Source organism: Somniosus microcephalus, chromosome 10 (genome assembly GCF_052327205.1).
Source record: "Somniosus microcephalus isolate GS21.2 chromosome 10, FLI_Smic_1.0, whole genome shotgun sequence".
Classification (NCBI taxonomy): Eukaryota; Metazoa; Chordata; class Chondrichthyes; order Squaliformes; family Somniosidae; genus Somniosus; species Somniosus microcephalus.
In genome coordinates, this window is record NC_140996.1 from 225533218 (window position 1) to 225552154 (window position 18937).

Here is an 18937-nt window from a genome sequence, read left to right on the forward strand (position 1 = left end):
TGCCTTGTAGATGGTGGAAAGTCTTTGGGGAGTCAAGAGGTGAGACACTCGCCGCAGAATACCTAGCCTCTGACCTCTTATTGCCACAGTATTTATGTGGCTGGTCCATGTGCTACCCGCACCTCTCCTCATAACCCTATGTCTTCTGTTTGTATTACACTTTTTGTATCGGCAGCATTTCTCGAATGATTTTTGTCGTCTTAAAAGTATTTATGGGGGCTCAGAGGGCAAATACTGCGACGTAAAGCGGAATAAAAGCAGATCAGCCGCGATCTAATTGAATGGCGGAACAGGCTCGAGAGGCTGAATGGCCGACTCCAGTTCCTGTGTTCCCCGAAAAAAAAAAAGGCCTGATGAGACAGTATGGAAATGGGGTTGGAATAGATGGCTCAAGTGAGGGAGCTAGCACAGGCTCAATGGGCTGGGTACAATAGCATAGTGATTATGTTACAGAGGGCCTTGGACAAATGATCCGGAGACGCGAGTTCAAATCCCAGCTGTGGAATTTTAAATTCGGTTAATTGAATAAATCTGGAATTAAAAAGCTGGTATCAGTAATAGATTGTCGTAAAAACCCATCTGGTTCACTAATGTCCTTTTTAGGGAAGGAAATCTGCCGGCCTGGCCCTACATGTGACTCCAGTCCCACAGCAATGTGGATGACTCTTAAATGCCTAGCAAGCCAAGCAGTTGTATCAAACCGCGAGGAAAACCTTCACCTCACGCACACCTCAAGAAGACGTCCACATCCCATGAATGAATTTTTAAAAATGAACCTCTCTTGTACTAAAATTTCTAATTCTAGGCAAACTCATTGTTTCCCCTCCTAGCCACCCCCCCACCACCACCCCGACCCCCCCCCCCCCCACAAATTCTAAATTTCTTACATGTATCTGATTTTAAAATGCATCTTTCCTGACTTTTCCATTAATGTTCTGATGATTTCGATGAGCACACAACTTCACGAGAAACTGTTACAGTTCATCGATTTCAATTTGTGAAAGTTGGCAAAAAACAGCCGCCTTCTGTCATCACACTGTAAAACTGAGGAAATGTGTGTTTTTTTTTAAAAAGCACTGAAATAACTGGGCAGCCTTGCCAACGAGCAATTCATTGAGACTGAATTTTCTGTAAATAGAGGCTTTGTATGCTGCCACACACAAGAGGGAGCAACTTGAGTTGAAAGGAAGTGGAGTTTACAAGGGACAAAGGATGGTTAACAGTGGAATTGACTAACTTTTTACAGTCTCTGTATTGGTAATGAAACACACAGTGATTGGATTGATTATCCAGAAAGCTGCTTAAATACAGGAAACTTTGGTTTATCCGGAGGTTAATAGTCCGGAAAGCTCTATCTACCGGCAAACTTCAGGAGCCGTTTCCTATAAGTATTTTGACTTCTCGTTGCTTTTTTTTCCTCAGTCAGGCTCTGCAAGGTCTGTAGCTAAGCAACAGCTTCAGCTAGAGACGCTTTTAAGCTGCAGCCGACTGTTTTGAAGCTGTTGCTAAGCAACAGGGTTTGTTGATTCTCACGGAGCTGAAAATCTCCGTATGTTTCAACATGTCCAGCAGTTTTGATCTAACAGCAACAGCTCGGTCCCGTCGGTGCCGGATATCACAAAGTTTCCTGTACTTGAAATTATTGCTGTAGTCCCGTCAGATTTTGACAGTTTCACAACTGAGAGATAGCATGTTTTTTGGGAAAGGGGAGGCCCCCACTGCCCCTCTCTTACGCGCCCCCTCTGTTCCCTCCCCCACCCCCTCTCTTCTTCCCGCCCCCTCTCTTCTTCCCGCCCCCTCTCTTCTTCCCGCCCCCCTCTCTTCTCCCCCGCCCCCCCTCTCTTCTGTGTGATGGGCCGAGGGCTCGGCACACCTGCATCTGGAATAAAAGTGTAGGCCCAGATAGCAGGCGGCATGGGGCGAGAGCATTGAGTGCTTAGCCTCGGGAAACAGAACACAAGGCCTCCTCTGAAGGCAAGGCTACAATATAAATGGGCAGTGGGGTTAGAAAAAGAAAGGACTTGCATTTATGTAGTGACTTTCACGACCACGGAACGCCCCAAAGCCCTTAACAGTCGATTAATTAATTATTTTTGTAATTATTGTTGTGATGTGGGAAACACGGCAGCTAGTTTGCACACAGCAAGGTCCCACAAACAACAAAGAGACGATAACCAATTTTTAGTGATGTTGGTTGAGGGATAATATTGGCCAGGACATCTGGAATAACCCCCCTGCTCTTTGAAATAGTGCCATGGGATCTTTTACGTCCACCTGAGACCTCGTTTTAATGTCTCATCTGAAAGACAGCACCTCCGACAGTGCTGCACTCCCTCAGTACTGCACTGGAGTGTCAGCCTAGTTTTTGTGCTCAAGTCTCTGGAGTTGGGACTTGAACCCACAGCCTTCTGACTCCGAGGTGAGAGTGCAGCTAACACCGTGAGGATGGACCTTCAGCCGCGTGGCAAGTCTAGAAAATATTTAACCTCCTTGCTCCCTGCCGCACACCTCCTACATGACGTGTTTCCCACAGTGTGGGTCCTGTTGGGATTTCTGCTGGGGTTATTTTACAGTGTTTTCTCTCTTTCTTTGTTCTAGTGTCTACAAGCACTGGAGTTCCTACATTCAAACCAGGTCATTCACAGGGACATAAAGAGTGACAATATTCTGCTGGGAATGGATGGCTCTGTCAAGCTGAGTACGTATTCAAACTTGCAAAATTAAAATCCGGCCACTTAACTTCATTGGTATTTCTGCTCCGTTGTAACATTGTAAATGTCTCACTCTGAATAGAGGCCTGGAGCTCTGTTTGTGTTTAGAAGGCAGAATTTAGTCAATGTTTGGGTGTGTTAAAATTCTTAGTGGACTTAACTAGGTAGATGTTTCCCCTGGCTGGAGAGTCTAGAATTAGGGGGGCACAGTCTCAGGATAAGGGATCAGCCACTTAGGACTGAGCTGAGGAGGAATTTCTTCACTCAGAGGGTTGTGAATCTTTGGAATTCTCTGCCCCAGAGGGCTGTGGAGGCTCAGTTGATGAGTGTATTCAAGACAGAGATCGATAGATTTTTGAACTCCAGGGGAACCAAGGAAATTTGAAGATCAGGCAGGAAAGTGGGGTTGAGGTCGAAGATCAGCCATGATCGTATTGAATGGCGGAGCAGGCTCGAGGGGCCAAATGGCCGACTCCTGCTCCTAATTCTTATGTGTTGCCCAAAGGCTACAGCCCGTTGTCCTAGGGCAGAGGGCAGCGTTTTCTCCAGGAGTGTGGCTCGAGAAGTTTGGCCTCCACCTCCACGCTCTCGGTGAACTATCTTTGTCTGCCCAGATTAGCAGCTTGGCACTGCCCAAGACCGCACTGTGCAGAGAGCCCTGTGCTGCATGTGGCTGCACTACCGAGTGACAATTGAACAGCAGTTAAATCCTACTAACTCTCAGTGAGGAGAGCTGTGGGGTGAATGCAGCTGCAGTGTCCTTGCTTTTATCAGAGACACACTCATTTCCTGCATTGTAGTGTAGCGGTTACGTTACTGGGCTAGTAATCCAGTGGCCCGGACTAATGATCCAGAGAACGCGAGTTCAAATCCCACCACGGCAGATTAAGAATTTGATTTGATTTTTTGAAAAGCTATCGTCAGTAAAAGTGACCGTGAAGCTGTCGGACTGTTATAAAAACCCAGCTGGTTCACTCATGTCCTTTTTAGGGAAGGAAATCTTGCCGTCCTTACCCGGTCTGGCCTATACACATGACTCCAGTCCCACACCAGCATGGGTGACTCTTAGCTGCCCTCGTAGTGGCCATGGGAGACCCTCGGTTGCATCAAAACCACTACCCGCATTGTGGGGGCACCTTCATCACACGGACTGCAGAGGTTCAAGGCGGTCCACCACTGCCTTCCCGCGGGCGCCCAGGGGTTGCCGACTTGCCCAGAAACGCGCACGTGAATTTAAAAAAGAAACTTGTAAATTATAAGCACCAACAAACCACTCTTGTTTGTGAAGACTGGAGCTCTCCCCTCAGTAGGTTTCTGCGGCAGATCTCCAGCGCGCTCCCCTCCATTTCCAAGAATTATACAGCGAGCTCGTGGGCTCCTCGGTTGCTGATTGAAGGTGTCTCCATTTTTGCAGCAACGGTCTAGTGTTCTACGCAGCAGCCATGCAGGAAGGCTGCGTGTTGTCGCATGAATTTAGAACCGATACCAGTGCTTGGGAGTGTGCAGCAAACTAATTTGATTTTTCGACATGCTCTGCCGCCTAGGTGGCACATTTCGATTTGTGACACCAGATGGCGCTGTTGCCATTCATGTTGTAAAATGTTCAGTGCACGAACACGATGACTTCTGAGGTTTGCCTGCCTCGGCCTCGGATTGAGACCAGTTTATGTTTTTGTGGCTGACAGCGTTACATACAATCAAATCCTCTAGTGGGCCAAAAGGTCCACTCTACATAACCAACCTCGGCTGTAAAGCGCTTTGGGACGTCGTGTCAGCTGTGGCTCAGTGGGCAGCACTCTCGCCTCGGAGTCAGAAGGTTGTGGGTTCAAGTCCCACTCCAGAGACTTGAGCACAAAAAGCTAGGCTGACCCTCCCAGTGCAGTGCTGAGGGAGCGCAGCAGTGTCGGCGGTGCCGCCTTTCGGCTGAGACGTTAAACCGAGGTCCCGTCTGCCCCCTCAGGTGGACGTAAAAGATTCCACGGCATTATTTTGAAGAAAAGCAGGGGCATTCTCCCCGGTGTCCTGGTCAATATTTATCACTCAATCAACATAACAAAAAACGGATGGTCATTATCATAGCGCTGTTTGTGGGAGCTTGCTGTGCATAAATTGGCTGCCGCGTTTCCTACATTACAACAGTGACTACACTCCAGAAGTACTTCATTGGCGTAAAGCACTTTTGGGACGTCTAGTGGTTGTGAAAGGCGCTATAGAAATGCAAGTTCGTTCTTGTCCTTACCCGATGGTCACGTGCACTTCGCGGCAGAAGTGGGAAACCCGGCAGATTTTTAGTTTTGCCCCCTCGGCATCCCAGGCATACTGAGGCCAACTGCAGCACCAAATTGCTGTCCCGGCTAAGATCCTAAACCAGGAAGCGAGCGTGGGATTTAATTGCCTGTAAGGCTGAAGGCTACTCTAAGGTGTTTCTTTACCGCTTTGGGGGGGGTGGGGGGGGGGTCTTTATAGTTCCGGATGAGAACTGTTTGCAGATTTTCAATTCTGCTCAATTTACAGCAAGTTCCTTGACGCGGGTGATTGGGTAACTGTGCAGGACTACAAAGTATTTGCAGCACAGAAATGAGCCGCTCGGCCCAGCAGGTCCATGCCGGTGTTTCTGCTCCACACGAGCCTCCTCCCACCCCTACTTCATCTAACCCCATCAGCGTATCCTTCTATGCACTGAACGCTCACTGGCGCCAAATAAAATGTAAGAAAGTGTAAATTATATGCAGAACTCCCAAGTCCCATTAGGACCCCCAGATCAGGTAAAACCAAACACGTTAATGCCCTGGAATACTAACGTACTGGCTTGTACGAAGTCCATTCCGCTGATGTGTTAACCGGTATTGGTCCATTTTAAAATAGTTAATGTATTTAAAATACTGAGTGAGTATTGACGCCACTGTGTCAGCCAATGAGTTAGAGGCGGGGTGAGGCTTGTGGCAGGACTTGCAGCAAACAGAGTCTATTTAAACCGCGCACTACGGCAGTCTACAGAGTCTATTTAAAGAGAGTCTCTTATGAACTACAGCAACCCGAACTCCTGACCGAAACTGCACCGAGAGTCTCCCGATACAAGCAGGGTGATTTCTCCAGCAACATGCATTGAGTGGAGGATGATTACATAATGCAAATTATGTGCATGAAATCAATCCTAGTCAGTTACAGCAGCCCGGTCTCCAGGTGTGATTGATGAGGGAATTGCCCAGTCATCTCCATTCTGGCCGGGGATAGCGATGTCACTACATGCAGCTTGGAAAAATAACACACGATTTATAAATATAACACGAGTTTCTGAGACAGGTCATAAATTTCCACCTATTTTAGGAGGAAGTGCCCCTAGTTTTATTTTCTCCGTTTTTTATTTTTAGTGCTTGTTGCAGCTTGTATGCAAATCATCTTCAGCGAGCACAAGGCCTGCCTTAGTATTTCGTATCAGAGCTTAGAATAGAGGAAAAACCACAAGACAAATGAGAAGCCTGACCCAGACTTCCAGCTAAGTCATCACTGTTAGCATAAATGCATTTTCTGAGGAACAGTCTTTTCTTTTCATTGAGAAAGATAGATGCCCTGTCAAAGGCTGGGAGTACAGGACGCCACCAAGATGGAAGAGTAGGTGAGATAAAGAAAGAAAGACTTGTATTTATATAGCGCCTTTCACGACCTCAGGACTTCCCAAAGTGTTTGCAGCCAATGAAGTACATTTTGAAGTGTAGTCACTGTTGTAATGTAGGAAACGCGGCAACCAATTTGCGCACAGCAAGCTCCCACAAACAGCAGTGTGATAATGACCAGGTAATCTGTTTTTGTTACGTTGATTGCGGGAATAAATATTGACCAGGACTCCCCTGCTCTTCATTCGAAATAGTGGCTGTGGGATCTTTTACGTCCACCTGAGAGGGCAGACGGGGCCTCGGTTTAATGTCTCAGCCGAAAGACGGCACCTCCGACAGTGCAGCGCTCCCTCAGCACTGCACTGGATTGTCAGCCTAGATTTTTGTGCTCAAGTCTCTGGAGTGGGGCTTTTATTTTATTCGCTTATGGGACCTAGGCATCGCTGGCAAGGCCAGCATTTATTGCCCATCCCTAGTTGCCCTCGAGAAGGTGGTGGTGAGCCGCCGCCTTGAACCGCTGCAATCCGTGTGGTGAGGGTACTCCCACAGTGCTGTTAGGGAGGGAGTTCCAGGATTTTGACCCAGCGACGACGAAGGAACGGCCGATATACTTCTAAGTCAGGATGGTGTGTGACTTGGAGGGGAACTTGGAGGTGATGGTGTTCCCATACACCTGCTGCCCTTGTCCTTCTAGGTGGAAGAGGTCGCGGGTTTGGGAGGTGCTGCTGAAGAAGCCTTGGCGAGTTGCTGCAGTGCACCTTGTAGATGGTACACACTGCAGCCACGGTACGCCGGTGGTGAACCCACAACCTGCTGACTCAGATACGAGATGAGGTAAATCAATTTGTAATTACGTAGTATTTACAGCACAGAAACCGGCTGTTCAGCCCAACTGGTCCGTGCCGCTGTTTATTTTCCACACGAGCCTCCTCCCACCCCTCTTCATCTAACCCTATCAACATAACCTTCTATTGCTTTCCCCCTCTTTTAAAAAAAATCTAGTTTCCCCTTAAATGCAACTATGCTCGTCTCCTCAATTACTTGTGGCCGCAAGTTCCTGTTGAGGCGCAACAGTTGTTGTGACAGCAAGCTGGGATTTTCAAAGCGCGTAGATTGCAGGAAGAAGGGAGCAGCTGAGAGCTCGCCGCAGTTTTGAGATTCTGAGAATGAATGAGCTGGAGCAAGAGGTGCTGTGTCGAGTCTGGAGCTCAGTGCAGTGAGAATACGGGGAGGAAACGTCGGTACGGGAGCTGGCCATTCAGCCACTCCGCCTGTTCCGCCATTCAGTCCGATCATGGATGATCTGCACTTCAACTCCCTTTGATCCATAATCCCTTGATGCCCTTACCTTATTTTTTTTTAATCTATTGATCTCAGTCTTGGAAAATTATAGGAAGAAGAGTTTACAGAGGGACCTGGGTGTCCTTGTCCACCAGTCACTGAAAGCAAGCATGCAGGTGCAGCAAGCAGTTAGGAAGGCAAATGGTGTGTTGGCCTTCATTGCAAGAGGATTTGAGTACAGGAGCAAGGATGTCTTACTACAGTTATACAGGGCCTTGGTGAGACCACACCTGGAGTACTGTGTGCAGTTTTGGTCTCCTTACCCAAGAAAGGATATACTTGCCATAGAGGGAGTGCAGCGAAGGTTCACCAGACTGATTCCTGGGATGGCAGGACTGTCGTATGAGGAGAGATTGAGTCGACTAGGCCTGTATTCACTAGAGTTTAGAAGAATGAGAGGGGATCTCATTGAAACGTATAAAATTCTGACAGGGCTAGACAGACTGGATGCAGGGAGGATGTTTCCCCTGGCTGGGGGGGGTCTCTAGAACGAGGGGTCACAGTCTCAGGATATGGGGTAGGACATTTAGGACTGAGATGAGGAGAAATTTCTTCACTCCGAGGGTGGTGAACCTGTGGCATTCTCTACCACAGAAGGCTGTGGAGGCCAAGTCACTGAATATATTTAAGAAGGAGATAGATTTCTGGACACAAAAAGCATTAAGGGGTATGGGGAGAGAGCGGGAATATGGTATTGAGATAGAGGATCAACCATGATCATATTGAATGGCGGAGCAGGCTCGAAGGGCCGAATGGCCTACTCCTGCTCCTATGTTTCTATGTTTTAAGAAAAACGTAACCAATCTTCCCTTTAATTTTTTTTGGTTGTACGGCCCCTTTAAAATGTGCATCCCATTTAAAAAGCTGGTGAGCCGGCTGGGCGGGAGGACCAGAGCTCTGCGCGGCTGCGCAATTTAAAGGGGACATTGAACGTGACATGAACGTTTCAGGGCAGCATTGGCCATAACTGTATTGTAGACCCGAGAAGCTGGTGACTGGGAGAAACGTTCTCGGTATCGGAGAGATCGGAGATTATGACTCCACGACGATTGCAGAGGCTGTGCGTGCTTGGCAGAGCAGCAGGGGGTCCCTGGGATGTCCCACTTTCCTGCTCACCGCAGAGAGTCAACCTTGGTGGAAGTGAAGCTGCCGTGGTAAGGATAACTGAGCAGGGAAGAACAATCGACCCTTCGGGCTAATGCGGTTGACTCTCGTCTGCCCTCTGAAGTGACCTAACAAGCCGCGCCATAGCATCGCCACCTTCTCGAGGACAACTAGGGGAATGGGCAATAAATGCCTGCCTTGCCAGTGATGTCCACATACCGAGAATGAATTTTTCTTTTTAAATAGGACCAGGAAGAGGAAGGACTCTCAGTGATGAGAGAGAAACTATTTAAAATGCCCTGTTGTAAAAAAAAATCTCTGATAAAGTAATGTTTATTCTTGATGATGATCATGTTTCACACATCATATGTTCTGAAGCCTTGAATTTCTCAAAGGAAAATGCAAGTGGCACAAAAACGAGCCTTGTTTTTCAGGATTTCACACTGAGCATCTGTTCACACTGAACAGATCCAGTTAGCAATGGGCCGTGCGCCAGACCTGACGGCGTGCAAGTCCTGTGGCAGATACAATGCCGATGTCTCATGCCTTTCGAACCTTCGGGCATCTTTTTGTGTCCTAAATACCTTTTTTGTACAAAGAAAAAGATCGTGCATATCTCCTGACTGCGTTCTTTCCCTGAATGTTTCCACTTGTGGAGGAATCCAAAACTAGGGGCCATAAACTTAAAGATAGTCACTAATAAATCCAATGGGGAATTCAGGAGAAACTTCTTTACCCAGAGAGCGGTGAGAATGTGGAACTCGCTACCACAGGGAGTGGTCGAGGCGAATAGCACAGATGCATTTAAGGGGAACCTAGATTTATACATGAGGGATAAAGGATTAGAAGGATGTGCTGATGGGGTTTAATGAAGTCAGGTAGGAGGAGGCTCATGTGGAGTATGAACACCAGCATAGACCAGTTGGGCCGAACGGCCTGTTTCTGTGCTGTAAATAATGGCCCAGAAATTTGGGTCCCCACGGGTAAGTACGCGCTGGGTTCTCGCCCGTAGGCCCAACGAAAGTGCCGGTTCCGTGCATGCACTGCGCATGCGCGGGAAACCGGAACTTCCGTTCCCTTAAAGGAAGGGGTTCACAGGTCGAATGCGTGCGCCGGAGAGGCAGCGCGTGCGCCTGGCACTTACGTTTTTTTTGCAGCTTTCTCCGGGAGGGTAAGTCTCCAGGAGCTACGCTTTTAAAAAGCAGGCGCAAGGCCTGCTTTTAACAAGGTAAGTGGTGAATTAAGTAAAATTAAAACATTTTTTTCACAGGTTTATTATTTTTAGATACTTTAAAGAAAGTTAAGTTTATTTTTAGCCCCGTTAGAAAATGTAATTAATTTTTTCAAAAATTTAAATTGTTTAAAATAGTTATTTTAAAAATGTGATTTAAAAAAAAAAAAAATTATTTGAAGTTTTAGTGATGTTTTGGGGCTGAATTGTATTCATAGATTTGACAGCTCTTCCTGTCAAATCTATGAATGAAGGATTCCCTGCTACCATTGGCTCTCCATGGCCCACGTGATCCCAGGGGACGCTTCGAACTAACTGCGCCCCTGGGATACGCAAGCACTGCGCGCCGGCGGTTGGAGCAGGCCCAGGATCGGAGTTCCACGGGGGCCCACAGCACAACGGCCAGCGCGCTAGGCAAGTGCAGGTCGGAGGCTTGCACCCGCGGGAAGCCCCCGACCCGAATTTCTGGGCCATAATCTAATTAAACCCCTATTCCTGTCTGCCCACCTTGAACTGGGTTTTTGGTTGCTTCTCCCAACTCTTCTAGCGCTTGCTTGGTGCCTATTATGCCCTCATGACCGCCCCCCCCCCACCCCACGCCTTCCCTTGTGTGAAGCAACGTGACATGTCGAGGGTGCTGTGCAAGTGCCAGTTATTGGTGACACGGTGGGTAAGTGCGTTTGCCCCTACTGCAGTACCGAGAGCCGTGCAGATCAGACCGGTGCCTGTGCTGAGGTGGCCGCTCTCGGCCGGGACCAGCAGCAGAATGGGGTTGTTCGCGATGCCTGCCACGGTAGAATAGCCCACCAGCACTCACCCGACCAGTCTTGCGCACGTGCACACATGCCACTAGAGTCAAGGTCGCCACTCTGACGATAGCCAAATCATTCGCTGAAAGAAGTCACACAACACCAGGTTATAGTCCAACAGCTTTATCTGAAGAAGGAGCAGCGCTCCGAAAGCTTGTGATTTCAAATAAAGCTGTTGGACTATAACCTGGTGTTGTGCGACTTCTTACATTTGTCCACCCCAGTCCAACTCCGGCATCTCCACACCATTCGCTGAAAGGGAAGAGACGGTGGGGGAGGAGAGGGTAAAAAAAAAAAATGTTTTTTTTAAGTCATTAATCACTTAGCTCGCATCCTTGCACAGTGATGTATCATCGTCTGCGACGCTGCCAGCTCCTGATCAGGTTTTTCCCGTATATACTGCAAGCTACCTGGAATGCCTCACCCGTTTCCTTGTAGATTTACTGCACGCACAGACAGGAAAAACCCCTTCAGTAAGAGCCTGGAAGCTTCAACAATGCTGGCATTTTACAAAAGGGACACGACACATTCTGTAATCTTCTCTCTCCCTTTCTTCTTTGCTGCCGAATCCCTGCTCAAGCATCAGGCCAAAGCAGCCGGTTTTACACAGTCAACAACAACAGCAGCAGCAACTCCGTAGTATGGACTGTGGCAGTGCAGTCCCAAATTTGAAGCTGCTTTTATATTTGGATCAGTGGGCATTAGTGCCACCAGCCCCCAGCACGCAGCTCTTGCCCAGAGTCTGCCGGATTCACCAAGATCGGCAGGCAGGAACATCCTATAAAAATGGGCCCTCCCAATGGAGGGTCACAATGAGTCCAACAAGGCTACCCTGGGGTTGTCAGCGTCTGCACACAACCCGCTGGTCAGGAACTGGTGGCTCGAACACTAATACAAAATGAACTCTAATGCGATTTGTGTCTGATTACAACACCTTACATTTATATAGTGCCTTTGACATAGTGAAACGCCCCACTGTGCTTCACAGGAGCTTTATCAGACAAGAATTGACACACAAGATGATGATAGGACAGGTCTTGGTCAAAGAGACAGGCTATAAGGAGCGTCTTAAAGGAGGAGGGAGAGGCAGAGCGGTTCAGGGAGAGAATTCCAGAACTTATGGCCAAAGTAATTGAAGGCACAGCCAGCCATGGTGGAGCGATGAAATTCAGGGATGCACAAGAGGCTAGAATTGAAGGAATGCAGAATTCTCGGAGGGCTGGAGGTTGGAGAATTTATAATGGGGAACAAGGAAATGGCTGAGCAATTAAATTAAATACTTTAGTTCTTTCTTCACGGAAGAGGATACAAATAACTTCCCAGAAATGCTGGGGAACCAAGGGTCTAGTGAGAAGGAGGAGTTAAAGGAAATTAGTATTAGTAAAAAAAGATAGTGCTGGAGAAGTTAATGGGACTTAAAGCCGATAAATCCCCAGGGCCTGATAATCCGCATCCCAGAGTACTAAAAGAGGTCGCCATGGAAATAGTGGATGCATTGGTCGTCATCTTCCAAAATTCTATAGATTATGGAACAGTTCCTGCAGATTGGAGGGTGGCAACTGTAACCCCACTATTTAAAAAAGGAGGGAGAGAGAAAACAGGGAGCTACAGACTGGTTAGCCTAACATCAGAAGTAGGGAAAATGCTAGAGTCTATTATAAAGGATGTGATAACAGGACACTTAGAAAATAGCAACGGGATTAGACAAAGTCAACATGGATTTATGAAAGGGAAATCATGTTTGACAAACCTACTGGAGTTTTTTGAGGATGTAACTGGTAGAATAGATAAGGGAGAACCAGTGGATGTGGTGTACAGGTTATTAATCCCTTATCCGAAACCCTTGGGGCCAGATATGTTTCGGAATTCGGAATTTTTCGGATTTCAGAACGGTAGGGGTATCTGCAGCTCTTTTTGACATTTTCACAGTGAAATTAAACTCAAAATCACAAAATAACAAAAACTATCAGAGAGCAGCAGACGCACGTGTGACTGGTAGCAGCGCCGAGACACAGCTGACGCCTCACACCTGCGTGGGTCAAGCATCGGCCGCGTCGGGTCATGTTTGGCGCCACTGTGGTCATGTGTACACGAGTGACGCTCCACGAAAAAACTTTCGGTTTTCAGAGCTTTTCGAATTTCGGAATTGCGGATAAGGGATTGTGGACCTGTATTTGGATTTTCAGAAGGCCTTTGTTAAAGTCCCACATAAGAGGTTAGTGTGCAAAATTAAAGCACATGGGATTGGGGGTAATATACTGGCATGGATTGAAAATTGGTTAACAGACAGGAAACAGAGAGTAGGAATAAATGGGTCTTTTTCGGGGTGGCAGGCGGTGACTAGTGGGGTACCGCAGGGATCAGTGCTTGGGCCCCAGCTATTCACAATATATATCAATGATTTGGATGAGGGAACCAAATGTAATATTTCCAAGTTTGCTGACGACACAAAACTAGGTGGGATTGTGAGTTGTGTGGAGGATATAAAGAGGTTTCAAGGCGATTTAGACAAGTTGAGTGAGTGGGCAAATACATGGCAGATGCAGTATAACATGGATAAATGTGAAGTTATCCACTTCGATAGGAAAAGCAGAAAGGTAGAGTATTACTTAAATGGTGATAGATTGGGAAATGTTGATGTACAAAGGGACCTTGGTGTCCTTGTACACCAGTCACTGAAAGCAAACATGCAGGTGCAGCAAGCAGTTAGGAAGGCAAATGGTATGTTGGCCTTCATTGCAAGAGGATTTGAGTACAGGAGCAAGGTTGTCTTACTACAGTTATACAGGGCCTTGGTGAGACCACATCTGGAGTACTGTGTGCAGTTTTGGTCTCCTTACCTAAGAAAGGATATACTTGCCATAGAGGGAGTGCAGCGAAGGTTCACCAGACTGATTCCTGGGATGTGTAGAAGTGCCTTACTTCTTAGCTCTGGGTAATGACTCAATACACTCTTGGATTCGTCAGACGGACAGGCCTTTTATTTTCTCTTGCAAGGGGAATCAGCACCTCTACTCAAGGGGTGAGGCTACTATTCCAATGATACAGCGTAAGCGTTCCATATTTATACAGTGTAACAAACAAGTTTGATTGACATTCCTTTGTTCCTCTATCAGGATACATTTTAGATTAATCATCAGGTAGAAATAACATATTGACAGAAGGATCCTGGACACAAGTCAACTGTTAATCTATAACAGGGCATGAATCGTGTAACCGGAGGTCCTCTTTAATCATATATTGGGAGGCCAGCTTTGCTTACGGTCACAAGTTATCAGGTCATTGGTACATCAAAGGAACTCATTATTTCACTTCTACATTCTCATTAGGTGGGCAGACATCTGTTCTTGGCTGTAGTCCGAGTACGTGCAATAGCTCTAGTTACACATCGACACTTGCCCAGTGTCAAGTCTGAAAACTTTTACCCAGCAAGCACTTGAAATTAACCCCTTATATCATGTAGATTTCCTCAGATGGCAGGACTGTCATATGAGGAGCGATTGGGTCGACTAGGCCTGTATTCACTAGAGTTTAGAAGAATGAGAGGGGATCTCATTGAAACGTATAAAATTCTGACAAGGCTAGACAGACGGGATGCAGGGAGGATGTTTCCCCTGGCTGGGGGAGTCTAGAACGAGGGGTCACTGTCTCAGGGTACGGGGTAGGACATTTAGGACTGAGATGAGGAGAAATGTCTTCACTCAGAGGGTGGTGAACCTGTCGAATTCTCTACCACAGAAGGCTGTGGAGGCCAAGTCACTGAATATATTTAAGAAGGAGATGGATAGATTTCTAGACATGAAAGGCATCAAGGGGTACGGGGAGAGAGCGGGAATATGGTATCGAGATAGAGGATCAGCCATGATCATATTGAATGGTGGAGCAGGCTCGAAGGGCCGAATGGCCTACTCCTGCTCCTATTTTTCTATGTTTCTACAGAGATAGGGAGGGGTGAGGCTGTGGAGAGAGTGTAAAGCAAAGGTCTTGGAGGACCTTCACTGAGGCTAATGTGCCTGTGTAAGTTTCACCTGCTTTATTCCAACTCTTGGTCTCCATTACTTGGGAGTCAAGTTGGAAGTAGAGCAAGGGAAAGAGAATTTGCACCGTTGTATCTGGGAGGATCGCGGATCACCGTTGCTGGCTCTTGATTCCTGATCTTGCAGGGCACCTTCCTGACTGCATTCCTCCATTGATCTGTCTGGGACAGTGCCAAGAGGTTTGCCTGCAATGTTGGCAATTGGTTTTGGTGATCCGGGATCCTCCAGAATGACTTGTAAGGTAGCATTGGACGTCCTTTACCATCAATCGTCAATCAGGAAAACCTGCAGCAGCGATTTTGCAGTTCAGATGAAAGCCCAGATTCCTGTTGGTTTCCATGTTCTTCTCCTGCACTTTTCCGTTAAATTCCCGTATCTGCGGGACACGCATCCTCAATAATGACAAGTGTGTTTCTGTTTATTGAGCACCCATAAACCAAGCACACTGACTTACAACGCTTGCATTGTTATCGGCTCCCCATGAAAATTGACTTCCTGGCCTCTGCGCAGTCCCTTCCTGTGCTTGAGGTCGAGGACCCCTCATTGCTGTAGTTTAATTGATAAGCCATTGACTGTGGTTGGTGCTGACTCACTGTACACCTTCAAGATGGAGTTGGACTGGTTCTTGACTGGGTCAGAGATTGCATCATATTCTTCTTAGGCAGTCCCTCGGAACCGAGGATGACTTGCTTCCACATTAAAAATGAGTTCTCAGGTGACTGATGAGTCCAATGCGGGACCCACAGTCTCTCTATCATATAGATGGTATATCATTATAGACGGTAAGTGTCTTTATAGGTAACACATGGTCCTTGTGATCTCCTGGACTGGTGTTGATCGCCTGAGAGGATCAGATAGGAATTTTCCAGAGCATTGTTTCTCTTATTGGTCATGAGGTTTTGCCTCTCCCTAGAGATTACATGGCTGCAGAGGTTGTAGGAAGTCTAGTCATGATGCAGGCTTGATGGACCAGCTAGTCTTTTCCTGCCCATCATTTTCGTGCGTTCGTATGCCAGTGGCCTTGGTAATGAATGATGTGACACCAATCTCTCTCATTTTGTTCCCCCCCCCCCCCCCCCACAGCTGACTTTGGCTTCTGCGCACAGATTACGCCAGAACAGAGTAAACGAAGCACGATGGTGGGGACGCCATACTGGATGGCGCCTGAAGTGGTCACGCGAAAAGCATACGGTCCCAAGGTAGACATATGGTCGCTGGGAATCATGGCAATTGAAATGATCGAGGGAGAACCTCCGTACCTTAATGAGAACCCTCTACGGGTAAGATTCTTTCTGTTCCCTTGGTTTGGTTGATCTCAAATCTTACCGTACTGGCTGGGAGACCTAATCGAGCCAGCATCTTCATAGCATATCTGAGGCTTGTTGCTAGGCCTCCATTTACTACCCTTCCTACCTGTTGCTTTTAATGGAACAACTCGCGTGCTTAGAGATGAAACTGTGCCGAGCCGTGACCGGAATTAACATGGCGGCTCTGATCCGGGGAGGGGTCCAGCTATTTAGGTGGTAACGTTTCTTTTTGTTAATTTGGGGGAGGACATCACCTTTACGCTCATGTATTTTCCAACCTCTCTTGGGACACGCCCTGGATGGCAAAAGAGCAAGTCGCCTGCTCCCAGGCCTCTGCTATTGTTGATTTGTCACTGGCTGCCGGGTAGGGTGCAAGAATGGCTTTGGGTGACTCCAGTCCCCCTCCCTCCCACCCTTCAAACCAGGAGTACCTCTTTCCCCCACCCCCTCATAGTGGGTGCCGACCCGAATCCTACCATTCTGTACTCACTTGTGGACTTGGTAAGGATCTGCTTGTTCGGCGTCGACACTTCTGCTTCTCAAGTCTGAAGGTCGTGGGTTCGAGCCCTGTTGCAGGACTTGAGCACGTGATTTAGGCACCGAGGGAGCACTGCACTGTCGGAGGTGCCGTCTTTCGGGATGAGACGTTAAACCGAGGCCCCCGTCTGCCCTCTCGGGTGGACGTAAAAGATCCCAAAGCATTTTTCAAAGAAGAGCAGGGGGAGTTCTCCCCGGTGTCCTGGCCAGCATTCATCCCTCAACCAACATCACTAAAAGCGATTAATTGGTCACGTATCTCGTGGCTGCTTGTTGGATCTTGCTGTGCTGCAGTTGACTGCCATGGGTGCCTACAGAATAACAGTGACTACACTTCAGATGTAATTCACTGGCTATGAAGCGCTTTGTGACGTCCTGAGAGTGTGAAAGGACGTACATCAATGCAAGCCCTTTCTCCTCCTCTTACTTCAGTAAAGTAAGTGATCATTCCCAGGCTACTCCGGTGAATCTCTTCACTTCCCCCTACGCAATGTGACTTACTAGTTTTGCAAGTCTGCATGAGAAAGCCCCTGGGGCGGTGAAAGTGCTGCTTTCTGAGCGACCATAAATCACTTGTACGAGTGAGTATTAATGGTGCCTTTGCATTTTGTTTTTTGAGTTTTACTAGTTTCGATTAGCTTTCAGACATACAAAGGTGCCTTATCAAAACAGAAAATACTGGGTATGTGCAGTAGCTCAGTCAGTACCTGTCAGATTAACCCAACTGTTCAGGTGAAGGGTCCCACCATAGTCATTAACCTGTCATTCTCCAAGTGTTGATGGAACACTGCGGCCTCTGTTTTAACTCGGTTGGGCGTGGGGGGCGGAGGGCGGGATCATTCTGTGTGAGGTGGGGGCTGGGGCGAGCGACAAACTCTCACGTCGAGGCCCGGGCAGATTTTTGACTCTCTGGCCTCGTTTGAAATATTCAGGCTTTGACTCCCGCCCGAATCTGGCAGGAATCGCTGTCCCGGCTGGCCGGCGGATGGGTGGGAGTGGGAATTTGGCCGGCAGGAAGCCTCCGGCGGGAACCCGCGATGACTTCATCGGAGCCCGACCTGCGCATTTAACATCGGCCCCCGCAGGCTTGGGGCGGACGTTCTTGCCGCCTGGAATTTAACATCGCAGTCGGTCAGATTGTGGCGGGAAATGAGTGGATCAGTCCCCCCACTTCATTTTAACCAACCCACACGGCCCCCCCTGTCTGGTTTCCGACTGGTTGACAGCGGGAGTGGTTGGAGGGGGGGGGGGGGGTTCAAATTGAGGCCTGTATGTTTGTAACTTCATGTAAAACGATTTTTAAAAATTATTTCAGATTTTTCAGTGCTCACACTGTACCAAACCCAGACATTTATCAGCTTGTACAATGACTTAAATATGTATCACCAGTTATGTTCTAAATGCATCATCCAAACACATTCAATGCTGTGCCTCATAAGTTTTAAAATTACATAAATTGCAAAAGGCAAATTTGCAGCAACGACTCGGTGAAGGACTGAAAGTTAACTTCCATGAACTCAATTGTTTTTTTTTCCTGTTGCTATTGATTACAATTTTCTGGGTCCCTCGCTTCACTAGGCGTTGTATCTGATCGCAACGAACGGGACTCCAGAGCTGCAGAACCCCGAAAAGCTGTCGTCTATATTTCGGGATTTCCTGAATCGCTGCCTGGAGATGGATGTTGAGAAGCGAGGTTCCGCCAAGGAGCTGCTCCAGGTGAGAGGGGTCAACATGTCAATACAGGTGTTCAAAATTATGAAGAGTAAATAAGGAGAAACTGTGTCCAGTGGCGGGAGGGTCGGTAACCAGAGGACGCAGATTTAAGCTCATTGGTAAAGGAACCAGAGAGGGAGATGAGGAGCAATTTATTTTCCAACGAGTTGTTGTGATGTGGAGTGCGCTGCCTGAAAGGGCGGTGGAAGTAGATTCAATGGCCCAGAAATTCCGTTCCCTACGGGTGTGTACGCGCTGTGTACTCGCCCGTTGGGCCGACGGAAGGGCCGGTTTTAGGCATGCGCTGGAAACCGGAACTTCCGTTCTGTGAAGAAAGGGCTTGACAGGTCAGACGCCTGCGCCAGAGAGGCAGCGCGTACGGCTGAAACTTCCGTTTTTTTCACAGATGCTTCAGGCCAGGTAAGTCGGAAACAGCTGCGCCTGGAAAAGCAGGCGTACCGCCGGCAGCTCCTCGGCGCAAGGCCTGCTTTTACCAGGCTAAGAGTTGAAGAAAGTAAAAAAAAAAGTTTTTT

General features: G+C 47.8%; 1 protein-coding gene across 5 annotated transcripts in view; it reads left to right on the forward strand.

Moving 5' to 3' along the window:
* pak1 (p21 protein (Cdc42/Rac)-activated kinase 1) overlaps positions 1 to 18937 on the forward strand; it is a 235862-nt gene that overhangs the window by 213571 nt on the left and 3354 nt on the right. For all 5 annotated transcript variants that reach the window (XM_085999663.1, XM_085999666.1, XM_085999662.1 and 2 more), the window contains 3 exons: positions 2599 to 2698; positions 15931 to 16127; positions 18270 to 18407. In XM_085999663.1, coding sequence (XP_085855789.1) covers positions 2599 to 2698; positions 15931 to 16127; positions 18270 to 18407 — 435 coding nt within the window. The remainder of the gene's footprint in view (positions 1 to 2598; positions 2699 to 15930; positions 16128 to 18269; positions 18408 to 18937) is intronic.